This window comes from Pyxicephalus adspersus, chromosome 2 (assembly GCF_032062135.1).
Source record: "Pyxicephalus adspersus chromosome 2, UCB_Pads_2.0, whole genome shotgun sequence".
Classification (NCBI taxonomy): Eukaryota; Metazoa; Chordata; class Amphibia; order Anura; family Pyxicephalidae; genus Pyxicephalus; species Pyxicephalus adspersus.
In genome coordinates, this window is record NC_092859.1 from 32,224,843 (window position 1) to 32,238,817 (window position 13,975).

Genomic DNA, 13,975 nt, shown 5'->3' on the forward strand with positions numbered 1-13,975 from the left:
GTGCTCCTTGTGCCAACAACCATTGATGTTCACTGACTCTTACAGGTGCCTATTTATAGGTATGACTGACTTCTGTAGGTTCTCTCTGTACCTGAATTCAGATTTTGCATATGCTCTGTGATAATGAAATCATTCTGCTCTTCTTTTCTATACATGTCCATGTTTCCAGTCTTAATCACAGATCTGTATAAATGTATAGTACATATCATGGTGACTTATTTTTTCTTTTGTCTTTCTGCCCACGAGTGCTGATCAGATCCACTAGTGAGATGATCTGCTTTGAGTTTTAGTGTTTTTACCATACATGTGTGGGGTTTTGGTGGAATTTAAAATTTGTGCTGGTATTTTACTAGTTTTTATTTGTTCCAACAGATGACAGAGCATTCAGCACTTAAATCATCATCACAGCCATTCCTGATGCAGGTTGGTGACAATCTTCTATGGACACTCCTCTTCTCACTCTTTTGTGGACACCCATATAATATGTAAATGTTGAGTTCCTGAAAGTTGGGGCAAAGTCATTCCTATAGAATAGTAATGTGCTTATGTTTTTCTTTGACTTAAATATATTCTGGATTCCTTTAGTGATCAAAGCGGCTTCCATACAACTTTGAGGGCTGTAGACAAGTGTATGTCAACCAGAGTTCTATGAAACCCAGGATTCCTTTAGGGGTTGCTAGGGGTTTTTTGATTAATGAGTAATTTTTGTTTGTCTGGTAAGATTCCAGTGATAATATGTTATCTATCTGTAGTGTAACATTCTTCCTACTGACCATCACACTAATGTACTGTGAGCTGTGTGTATAGTAATTATATCAGGGATTCCTTAAAACCTGAAAGTTAATTCAAGTATTCCCCTGTGTTAAAACAGTCAAGAAACACTGGTATAGACCCTGCTTCCTATTTATAGTTATCTCCATTTAAAAGTCCATTCTGTATTGTTGTTAGTGGGTTGAATCTGTACTGTAGCCATCTATACCTTTCCTGAATATTTTCAACTATTTACTACTCTACAGGGTGAAAGTACGGACTGGGGGAGGTATAGAAGTAAACATCGCTAACCTATACTGTAACCCCCCCCCAACACATTGATTTTCTAAATTATTAGAGCACAGATTTTCCTTTTTCACTAAGCTAAGATCAAAATGACTTTTCAAAGTGAACATGTTCTGCTCCTTCAGTAAATCAGCCCTATGGTAAGCAAGTGTAATGTAACAAAGATGGGAAATACAGGAATTCAGTGATTGTGCTGTTCTGTTTTCTAGGAGCTTTAGTACATAGTGGTCACAGACATGAACTATCAGTCGAAAAAACTGCAAATTACAACATAACTGTGTATGAGAAATATAAATTTAATTAGTGTTACAGAGCAGCGTTGAATCACACATTGGAGAGTTTAGTGGTGAGATTTCCAACATGTGAACAAATCTGTCACTCTCTTTCTCAGCATCATTCCCCAGTTATATGTTTATTCTACATTCTTGCAACTTCATTGAACTACGGTGACTCCATAATTTTTAATTACTGTGGCAGGTAAAGAGATCCCATCTCTGATTTATAAATAAAAGTTAAAAGCAAAATGGATCACAAATGCTCACTTCTTTTTACTTTCCATTAATTATTTTTATTTGCTTGCAATTTACCTTGAAACTTGCTTGAAATGTAAAATGTACTTAAGCAACTCCCTAGCACAGCCTCTCCCTCCTATCATGTCAGCTCACTGTACATTAGTGTGGTGGTCAGTAGGAAGAATGCCTCTTACATTGCTGGCCAGTGGGAAGAGTGTAGCCCTTACAGATCATTGGTATCAATTAAACTGAGCTAAGATTTACAAATTGCAACCACTGGAGGAGCCCTAGGGTTCCATAGAACCCTGATTAAGTAACTTCTTTAGAGTGTCACTTGGGAGACTTTTACTGGTAAATTGCACTCATAAATACTTTAAATGTAAATATATCCTCATGGGAAGATTGTTTTTTTTTCAATGGATTGGAGTTTTTAACAAAACTTGCAGCTTTTAAAGGGTGATTCATCTTGCCTACTACCATAAAAAAAATTTAACATTGAATATGGGTGGAGCTGACCTTTAATATGCTGAGATATTGTGATTGACAGCTCTGTGATTTACATCTCTTATGTGTCTGTCAGTAAATCTTATCTGTAAAGGAGCTCAATTTAGTAGGTATTAACTGTAGCTTAAAAACATAGCTGAAATTGTCAGGCAGTGAAATGAATAAAGATTTAATGCGCCATTAATGTTGTTCTTGACATCTCCCACATGACTAATTTTACTTCCTGGCAATTAATTATGCACGGAATTATTCTAGTAAATGTACTTTGCATATTTTATTTGTCATTCTTTATTTTTTATTAATTTCTTTATTTTGTGACAGAGCACCATGCAGCCCACAGTTATGAATTCTGGGAGTTTCAGGGACCTGTACCCCCTCACTCGTGGAATCACTTTTGCCAGGCGGCCTTTGTCCTCTGCAAGTAGAAGTTTGTCTCGTCCTAATACTTCGTCTTCTGTGAGATCTTCTCTGTGTAGGTGTTTTTTTTTTTTTTTAATGAACACACACACCTGTGCACACTTACTCCCTCACTCATATCTCCTGCATATATTGGCAAACTCATTGGCACATTGTGGCCCCTGTCATGTTTTCTGGCATTCATCTCCTACATATATTGGCCCCTGTGATAGCATTCTTTTTTATTTATTAACCCGTGTTACTGGCCCCTGTTATCCACATACTAGCCCCATGTCCTACTCTATTGCCTTCTTATCCTGTCCATACTGGCCCCTGTTATACACATACTAGCCCCATGTCTTATTCTATTGCATTTTTCTCCTGTGTATACTGGCACCTGTTGTACACATAGTAGCCCCATGTCTTACTATATTGCATTCTTCTCCTGTGCATACTGGCATACTCTCCCGTATTCTTCTCTTGCACATTGTGGCCTCTGCCATACTCTCTGATTTCTTCTGTGCGAACTGGCTCTTTTCATACTTTCTGGCAGCCTCCCTCTGCACATACTGGTCCTTGTCACTGTCATACTCCCCTGCATTCTTCTGCACATGCCAGCCCCATGTAATGGGGTAATGGAGTAGAGCACACATGTAAGTTCATAATGAAGTTTTGGTTTATATTTGTAGCATCCTCAGTCCTCTCTGTCCCTGATCCCACTCTCACCATTCGAGAAGTAGAACAAATAATTTGTCAACGAGTGAATGAAATTGAGGAAGATTTAAAAAATGCCTTTATGACGGTGGATGTTGATCAGATGCTTTCCGTCACCAAGGGACAACTGAACCGAGTTCTAAAAAATTTTGTCATAAACCTGACCCAGTCACAGTTTGATGAACTGCTGACAAAGGTAAGAGCTCAGGGCCCTGCACTCCCGTTATCAGTTAGGAGTCTGCTTTTTTTTATTTGTCATAGTTTGTTAGCAACTTTATCTGTTGGAAGTAAAAAATGGATCTATGCCAAAATCAAAGGTTAATAAAACTATGTAACATGTTGGGACAAATTCCATATACAGTATGCCATTTTTTATTTTGCAATTGCTTACACATTAAAGAATACTTGTTAATAACTTTAACTAAATAATAGTTCAAGTTAATAACTTGAACTAAAGTCTTCAATCTATTTCTTCTTTAAAGTGCAATAGAAAAATGTAATGGAATTCAACTTGTTTGTCATGGGTACTAGATATTTCTAGTCGGTCCAGGTTTATGCATCGACCTTGGTGATACATGAAACCTAATTCCAGCTAAAAGTTTTAAAGTTTTTAATTGAATAAGTAATAGAATCTCTCTGAGGTATTTGTGTTTTTTCTGTGTTCCTGATCAACCTGGTTACCCTCACTTTTTGTTTCCATGGTTCCCTGTCAAAATAAAGCTACATTTTGGCCCTCTTTCAAACTGACATCCACCCATTTCGATTTTTGCATAACTTCTTCCAAAAGCTAACCAATGGTTTATATGAGGGTTGGGGGTTCCTTAGAGGCAGGGGGCTGTGATGTTTTTTAGGAAACTAAGTACAGCACCCTACTAGCCCCTCCAACCAGCTATGATCTGCCTGCATTGTGTAGAGAAGCATAAAGGCCAGGTAGTGTCACTAGGTATAAAATATGGTCTGCAGTGAAAGCAGAAATGCTCACTTTTTCAAACTGACATCCACCCATTTCGATTTTTTGCATAACTTCTTTCAAAAGCTAACCAACTGTTTGTATGAGGGTTCCTTAGAGACAGGGAGCTGTAATGTTTTTTAGGAAACTAAGTACAGCACCCTACTAGCCCCTTCCACCAGCAATGATCTGCCTGCATTGTATAGTGAACCATAAAGGCCAGGCAGTATCACCGAGTATAAAATATGGTCTGCAGTGAAAGCAGAAAGGGTTTTATTTGAACATTTCATAAGCATCGTAAAGAGGTGGAAACTAGGCAACTAGCATCCTACTGAGATGGGGGAATTAAATAAAACATGGAATGCAAAATAATATATATAAGCAATAATAATATATATTAATAGATTAAATAGTTCCTTTAAAAGTTTGCACCGTGACATTAATTATCTTACTTTTACAAGTTAAGTACAAGTTACATCTGTTCCTTTGTTGTCAGATTCCCATCAATCCGAATGGCACAATTCCTTACCTCGATTTTTTGGCCATATACCACCGGACTGGCAGCAGCATGTCCCAAGTAAAAAGGAGGTAAGTGACATTTGTCTTTTAAGGATTAGCAAATACAGGAACAATAACACACACATAGTTACACTCCGAACATGTCATAAAACAAATCACAAGTGGGAATGTGACAATACCTTAAATGAAATGGATTGTAAAAAGGTGCTTTGTTTAGTGACAGAAGACTCCTGTTACTATAACAAGAGCAATAAATCAGGATCTGCTGGCAAATCTTTTCTATGTTTACTTTCATATTGAAGTTACCACCTGTAGCCTGGCCTTAGTGACACTGTAAGTAGGAAACTTAGCAACTTTATCTGTTTGTGTTTGGTAGAAGCTGTTGTAGAGACTTGGAGCTGTCCATGGTACAGGGAAGGCTGAGTACAATTATGGGTAAATAAACATGTTCACAGATTTGTTACAGACACAATAACCCAATGTGTATAAAAAGGAATCTGCATTACTTTCAAAAGTTTGCATTTTATTATTAGGAGAATAAATACCATCAGGCACACAATAAAGGCAGTTTATGTTCCAAAATCTTTCCTGGTATCAGCCTGCAATTCTTGAACATTAGATCAGGGGTGGAAAGCGCAAGAAAGTGAGCCAGTGTTTTGACTGTAGTGAAAGACAATGGCTGTAAGGAGTAGGGAGCATAGTAACAGTGAGATGAGCTCACCAGTCTTTTTCTTTACCTTTTACTGTTCAGTAACAAGCTAGGGAGGGCCACAGTATTTAAGTGTTACTGGTGTTTCAGGTCTCCAGCCCAGCTAGACTGAGCTTTGTCCTGTGGATAGTTGTGTAAATCTCAGGGCTGGATGGACAGAAGTACAAATACATTCCCAGGTTAAAATGCACTCATATATGTACTTAATTAGTGTGCCTTCCTGTTTGACTGGAGCTGTTCAGCTTGAAAGTGAACCTATCTCCCTTGTCTATCGGAGTATACATTTTTTCTGTGTCATTGTGGAGCTCCTTGAATATTAGTCCTAGGGTATTATTGAGAATTAGACACACTTTGTAAATTGACTAAAAGTTGTTTACTCCAATATGTTTTATGAATTAGACTTTGTGCATTTGATGTTCAGCATGTTAAACAATTAAAAGGCAGCTCTTCTTCCTAGTTGAATGATGCCCAGCATTATCCAACCTACTTTCTGTAAGCCCCCGGTGTCAATGCTATATGCCCCACTGTGGATTCACTGGAGAGTGCTGCAGAGACCAGCACCATGTAGATCAGTATCTATCCATCACTACAGAAAGGTGGAGGTGAGAAGGACTGGTCATGTTACCAGACTGAAAGCTCAACAGGGAAATACGTAAGATACATAACAATATTGATAATCTTTTAGGGGTTTTGCGGGTGCTTCAATCTGAGGGGGATTGGAGTTTGTTCTGATCTCAGACTTTAGGTCTCTCTTTGATTTATTCAGTGCAGTGTAGTAGAAAATAATCCTATTGTCTTAATTGTTCAGTCCAATGAACATTTGAACTGAAAATAAATATGTATTAATATACATTTTCTACTTTTTGAAGATGGAGCTGTTCCCAGGCCCATCAAGTGATGACGCTCAATGAGCTTGAAGCCCAACTAAAGCTAAAGGTATGGTATTGAAGCATTACAGACCTTGGTAACACTGCTGTTATGTTGTTAAAGAGAACATGTAATTATTATTTTTGGTTTCAGATATTTGTGAAACACTGACCTAGAACATGCATGTAGATCTGGAAATCACAGGCTGAATATTTTAGGGTACATGATTGGAAGCCAGTGAATAAGCTTGCTATCCATCCAACTAGCACTTCAAATAGGTGGTGAGCAAAGGTAGCTGTCTTACTTTCCCTATGATGGGGTGTCCTGCATTCATGTAGTGCCAGCCTGCAGCTTTCAATGCTAATAGGATATTTCCATATTAAAATATTAAGACTGCAATGTACAGTTATTAGGACCATTATGCTAGTCACACCTTTACTTGTTTTGTTTAGGTGTCTTTCAGTAGATTTATGAGCCTCGGAAATTGTACTATAGCCCTACCAACCCAAAAGATCCCTATGTGCTTAATGTAGTGTTCCTGAGGCTGTAAACAATTCTAGATCATTTCTCCAACTAAAGCCCCATAGGCAGGTGAGGTTTATTGTTGCAAAAAGTGCTGCCAGAGTATTGAGAAAATTGTACTAGAGATATAGAGTAATTGTGTCTAGCGGCACTAACAAGTATTAGCCTTTGGTATCAGCTTTTTGTAGTCCCTGTACTGCAGCGCTTGTATCACCAATCAGGTGTGCTACAGATAGAACTAGGAACATGCTGACATTTAAATCATCAGTCTGCTGCATCTGGTTTCCCTGTCCAGTCACAGGCTAGGTGAGGGGGACTGTACCGGCCAGTGCTACTTTGCTGCAGCAAAGTAAAATTAGGTATACTGCCCTGCCAGACAAAGCTGTACTGTGTGGCAGAGCTGTGGTAACCTCATCAACAGGATTGAAAATATTTTGTAGGTAAATATTTTTTGAGGTAAAACAGCTCCTATCTATGTATTTCACTTGTGTATTTATTACCTTTGTGCCCATAGTTCATCTTTAACTTTCTTTCTTTGGCATCACTAAATGGAGAATGTTCAATGGGTTTGTTCCTCCGGCTTTGCTAGAGTTAACTATATTTTATCTGGCAATAAAATATACCATCAGATTTCCCTTCAAAACATGAGCTCGGAGATGGAGAGCGTAGTGTGAAATTGCACCTTAATTTGGTGTAAGAGAGGAAGGACATCTGTCACAATCTCCCTGTGTCGCACGTGTAGCGTTATCGCACTAATAGGTAACACTTTAAGTGTCTAATTGCTGAGAATACATGCTTACTGATTTATTTGCATAAGGTGAGAAGCTGTTTTGTTAACTGTTCGCGCACCTTTGACTGTATTGTTCTCATTATGCACTATAGGAATAAACAGCATGTTGTTAAATGGATGAAGAATGTAACATTTATAAAAGGATAGAAGTTAGGAAGGAATGTGAGACAACACAACAGCTTGTAACAATGCATTTACATCGTGTTGCATTATCTACATGAATGGACACTATCACTTAAAATAAATGAAAGGCAGTCTGGTAGTACATTAAAACCCAATAATACTTTCCATTAGGTACTTCTCACTGTACTGATTAAACTTGCCACTTTTTCTTCCTAAATGCCACCTTAACTTTTCTCATAAATGTCACTCATACTTTTTTTCTAAATGCCACCTTAACTTTTAAAAACGTAAAGGTATTGCTGAAATTTTATGCCAGGCATGCCCCAGCAGTGCTGGCTTCTTGTGCTTGAGTGTGACAGCACACAGCAAGATGTAAGGATCTCTACTGATAAGTGTTGTGGTGGGCAGTACTCAGGCTTATTCATTGAAGGGTGCAACAATGCTAAGCCAGTCAGAATGCAGGGCACTTTCAGGATCAACCTCATTCAAAATCCTGCCACCTCCTGGGACTTCCTACTGATCCTTTACCGTAATAAGTGGTCTTACTTATCAAAAAGAAAGCTTCAAAGATTAGATGGTGGTACCAAGCTCAGTGTGTTCAGGAAGTGTCATTTCTTTGTATGTTACACCAGCTGCTTGTATGGCCTGATTAACTGATTTATTAAAGCTCCCCAAGGCTGGAGAATATACACTTTCATCAGTGAACCTGGACCTAAACCAAATCCAGGTTTGCTGTATCACCCAGCTTTACTAATGAAAAAATATCTTCTCCAGTCTTGGGGAGCTTTAATAAATCAGGACCATTGTCTTAGGATGCAGTTTTAGCGGGTTCCTAACGGGTATGGTTGAAATACTAGCCCTGTCACATGAAACCTGGGGAAAAAATTGGTGTATTGTGGGAAGTGTAAGTTTTAATATTGACATACCATATCAGTGAGTAAATAACAGAATACTGCATTCTCACAAAAAGGAAATTTTTCCTGAAAAGAATAATTACCATAATTAATATTTAAAATTGTCTTTATCTAGGCCATACTAAATGGGTAGAACCAGGCCCAACATGTGTGCTTAGCTTAAACAAGACCTTTTCATAAATACCTGTGATATGCCTTCTTTTTTGTTTATTAACTTATCAAATTCATTCTGCATTCATACAATATTATCTATTATTTTCATATATTTATCCAGTAAAGCCTGTTACATTTTTAAGTGACAATAAAACCTGAAATTTCAGTTCTTTCTGGCCCCATGATTTCAGACTGGTGTACACCTTGAATGGTGATAATTAAAACTAGGTTAATTAGAATTAGCTAATTAAATAGTAATTAGAGAAACCTTGTTACAGTCATCTAATCTCGCTATAACATGCAGACCTTGCCATTTTTTTCCTGTCATTTTAACTAATTAAAATATGTCTTGTACTTGTAACTTGTAACATTAACATTACGGTATCTGTGCCATTTTTCTCAAATATGTCAGCAATTAATCAGATGTTTAATATAGCTAATTATTTCAATAATTTGTGACATAAAGGACATCACAAAAATAAATACTATTTTTAAAATTATTATTGTAATTACATAAGGCTTTGTTGTGTCAGATTTAAACCTGCCCTGGAATATCACATTTAGAATACATCTAGGGGCTAGGAGGAAATTGTGACTTTTTTTTCAAAATGACAGAGCAAACCTGTAATGGCAAATGTAATTAAAATGTATTCTACCGAATTGGAACTGGAGCTCTGACCTCAACCCCACTGAGCACCTTCAAGATCATTTGGAATGTAAGCCAGGTCATCTCATCCAACATCCGTACCTAAACTCACATTTCAGATTTCCACAGATACACCTTATAATTTTGTGGAACGTTTTACCAGAAATGCAGAGACTGGCAAATTCATATTAACGTCCATAGCTTTTGCTTGCTTGCTCATATAGATATGATGATCTGATGTCCACAACCTCACTGGCAACACATTGCAGTTGTCAGACATTTAGAGCACGTTAACATATTTCTAGTTAGTAGTTGTTTTTTGTACTCAAAAATACACCTTTACTGTGAATGAAGTCTTAAGTAACCCAGGCTAATAATTAAACCAAGACTGATTTCAGTGTAGTGTTTAGAAGCTGGTGTATGTTGGAGTGCAATACTCTGTTAAAATTGTAGATGGCGATGTTGCTGTTTGACTCACTATTCTGTTCTTCCAATACACCAACCCAGGACAGATGTAATAATGCAGAATGACAGATATGTCCATGGATTCAATATCTTTTTCATCACCAGATAAATTATCTAGAAGCTCTGTATGCACTAGCTTAAGGTAAAAGTGATAGTTTCTATTAATACGGAACCATAAACCCTCCCTATAGCTTGGTTTGCCTGCAGGGGTCTAATCCCTGGTAAACTTTGTGTTTGTGACGTGCCACAGCATACACAGGGTTAATGACTTTGTTCATTCCTTCATGCACTTGGCCATTTAGCACTGCATCCTATAAACGAGAGCAGCTCACATGCCCTTCTATACCTAGAAATATGACTATCTCTCACTGCACCCACACACATGGAAGAATGCCAACAGTAAGTACAGGTGGGTGGACTGGTTCTCTATGAAGAGAACCTGGCACTTTTTTATGTTGGCAAAATGACAGATTCTTTCTAAAGAAAGCAAGAACAAACACAGATAAACTTAGATTTAGGTATACTTTATTTTATGATTGGATTTGACATGGCTACAAAGAAATAAAATGAGCTGATAATTATACAGGAAACATTAACGTTCAATCATGTGGCCTCTGATGCCTTTTTTGGAACCCAGTGTTCACCCCAGCCTTTTTTAGCTGGATGCCCCACCCGGCTGTTTCTGTGAGGTTACTGAAAAGTTGGGTCACAATACAGGGGCTGCCACCCACCTATAATTTCTGCCCACCCAGCTTAAAGTAATTGCTGGGGAAAATACTGAAACAGACCAAAATCAGACCAAAAATGATAATAGTTTAGCCATCTCTTTAACTCTCCAAAGAGGTGGTAGTTAAGGTAGCACTGAATATGATCAGTAATGTTTATGTTTGTAGCAGATTTGTTTTTAGGGGGTTTGTAGATCCAAGCTACTTACAAGAAAATACTGACCTGATTGTAGGGACTTCATAGCTGTGAATAGGTGACATTACGCCACCTGCCAGATTGCTGCCTAGACTGCATAGCCCCTGAAGATTGGGGCCCAAAACATTTCAGAATATGTTTCTTAGTAAATAAAAAGACTAAAACTTTGAGCATTCTGTTTTTAGAACTTTTTTGTTTGGTGCTTCTACACTTCACTTCTAACACAGCTTACACAAAACATGCTATACCACCAGCTTTCTTATATCTACAAATAGCTTACTCTTCCTATGCTGCCTAAACAAAAACCGGTGAGAGACAAAAGCGTGAAAATATCAGAGAATTGCACATGGTTTCTAATTAGCAACTTTTCTGCAATTTATTGCTTTTCTGCCCCTTGATGGCGCTGCTGAGTATTCCAACGCTCTGTGCCGTATCGCTGCTACATTTCTTTCTTCCCAAGGTTTGTCAGAGGGATGATAAAAAGACAACTGCTTATTGTACATTAGTTAATCCCTTCGCTGCCAGCGGGTCTGGAGAAGCTCGGAATGGTTTAACTGGTGTGCAATAAAAGTCTCCTGTAAATTATTGGCTTTAATCACGTCTCGACAAAATTATATAGACATTATAAATAAAGGACTATAGGGGAGAGAGAACACTCCAAACATGAGGACTAGGGGCCACATTGTGTTTGGAACATATGAAAAATAGCAAGACAGGAGTAGTACTGGAGTTTTTGTATGTATTAATTATGAAGGGAGCCATATTCATGAGCCTGTACAATGAATAGTTTCTACCACCCCCTATTTCTTTAGAGCAGCCACTGAGTATATAGAAATCCCTGCATCATTATACTAGCAATGTCATTTGTCATGGCGAGATTATTTTTACTGGTAATATAGGGCTGATGTAGAATGCTCAGCCAATCACAGGGCTGCATACAAAGAGACCAACAGCCAAACGTTCATACTGTATTCAGGGCCCACACAGGACAGTTCAGGTCAAATTCAGCTAACCTGTCAGCATGTGCTTGGGTTCTCTGGAACACATGGAGAAAACAAGAAAACAAAGATTACCATGGCTGGATTCACTTGTAGAGAATCACTTGTAGAACCTTTTCCAGTATTAAATGCTGCTCTACGGTAAACTATTACAGTACTGATTGTCTCTTTGTGGACATGTTCTGGCTGTGTCAGTATGTTAGGCATTGTCTCTGCAGACATTTCTGGGACTGATTCCATTTCTGCAGATATGTTTCTAGTGTTAGCATGTTACTGAATAACCCTGAAAACATGTTGCTTTTTTGTAACATGTTGCCGAGACAAGGAAGCTAGCCTTGGGGAGATAAAAAGTATTAGTCTGTCTCTAAAGACCACATAGACCTCAAACAGATAGCTGGAAACTAGTCCTTCACTTGGTCTCTTAAGCTACGTACACACAGCAGATTTTTATCACCCGATAATCGGCATCGGCCAATTATCGGGCGAAAATCTTCCGTGTGTACAGTCGGTGTCGTCCATCGTCCGGACGACCGACCTGCCGGATCCACGGACGATGGACGACAGACGATCGTAATGAAAGTGAAGGGGAGAGCGCGCAGCAGGGTGCCGCTCCGTCGCTCTCCCCCCTCCCCTCTCCATAGAGCATGAACGGTGCTGTATGTACAGCATCGTTCATGCATCTTGCAGCCCCTTGTCGTTGGAAAGGATCGTGAAAGATCCTTTCCAGCGACAAAAATTGCAAGTGTGTACGCAGCTTAAGTTTTTCTGTGATCTGATCACCACATGACTTGCTGTAATCCAATTTCAACCCTGGAGAGATGGAAACACATTGCCCTGTGTTTTTTTAATGTTCCAATGGTAAGGCCTTTGTCCATTTGTTTGTGTCAAATAGGTTTTGCATACTTTTAAAACTCTATGTGCTTGCAAATTACTGTTGAAGCAGATCAAATCCAGGTTTGATAAAGGTCAACTGCACTATACCAACAAATAATGAATGCACAATAAATTCTGAATGAACAATCTCAAACTAATGTCAAACTGATGCCATCAATAGACATTGACATAGGCATCTGTGGCAATTGTGCACACTTTATTTAATACAGCAAATATTATGTAGTTTTTTTTATATTCACAGTCGTCTTGAAAAAAATATATTTTATACCTTATTGGGTTTTTTTTGTGTTTAATTGATCACACAGCCCCCATTTGGCATCCCCTACCCATGGCTCTTGCTGGCCGCTGCTGTTAACTAATGCAGCAGGGCTAGGTGGGGGATGAAGGGTTGTGGTGCAAAAACTGCCTTCAGAAGATACAGGAATGCTATGTGGTAGCATGGCATGCTGTATCTCCAAGCAGCAGTCCAAGGATGGGTGCTTACAGCCCCATCATTCAGCAAGCAAGAAAGCAATGCCGTAGAAGTAGGTGAGTATTCTCCCTGCTACCTTAATGATCTTGCCTTTGGTGAGTTGGTATTAGCAACACAATCTCTAGTATAACATGTACAGTGACATGTGCAGTACAACAAAGCCTGCCATTCCCTTTTCCAGAGTTTTACTGTAGCTGAATAACAGGACAGAATTAGGTACTTTTCAGAGCTGTGCTAGCAACTGCCCTTCAGGCAGATAAAAAAAAAACTTCACGTAACATTATTAAGTATTAATTAATGATGTGATTAAATGTATTAAAAAATGCAGCTTGTGTAGGCATCTGATTTTGATTTAGTATAAGCATTCTATAATTCTGTATACTGCAGCAGGTAGAGGGAGGGGCAGCATAAGGAGCCAATCAGATCACAATACTTCTGTGCACATGATGACAAATGACATTTTAATAAATAATAGAGAATAAAAAGTAGCAGTGTTTCTTTAATTTATACTAGTTGTGTTCTTCATCATTACCGCATTATAGATCTGTAACAAAATGAGCAGTCCAACACATCCCCAGCGAGCATAATATTCATCATTCCAGCAGATCTGCACACAGGGCCATACCCGACCAGGGAAACGCCACCTCGTCGTTAAACACATTAATTTTTATGTAAATGCAAGTCAACTACCCATAGTGGACACTCCAGTTAATTAAAAACAGAAGACAAACCAAAGTAATGCACTCCATTTGTTTTTCTAGGCAGCCTGCCAGGGGTTGGAAGTATTCCAGCGCTACCAGCTGGTAAATAGGATATATGCACAGCAGGGCGCCAATACTCTGTAGAGTGTA

General features: G+C 38.5%; 1 protein-coding gene across 1 annotated transcript in view; it reads left to right on the top strand.

Moving 5' to 3' along the window:
• Positions 1 to 372: 372 nt before the first annotated feature.
• EFCAB6 (EF-hand calcium binding domain 6) overlaps positions 373 to 13,975 on the top strand; it is an 87,189-nt gene continuing 73,586 nt past the window's right edge. The window contains exons 1-5 of the mRNA XM_072400303.1: positions 373 to 423; positions 2,394 to 2,544; positions 3,158 to 3,378; positions 4,628 to 4,719; positions 6,229 to 6,295. Coding sequence (XP_072256404.1) covers positions 373 to 423; positions 2,394 to 2,544; positions 3,158 to 3,378; positions 4,628 to 4,719; positions 6,229 to 6,295 — 582 coding nt within the window. The remainder of the gene's footprint in view (positions 424 to 2,393; positions 2,545 to 3,157; positions 3,379 to 4,627; positions 4,720 to 6,228; positions 6,296 to 13,975) is intronic.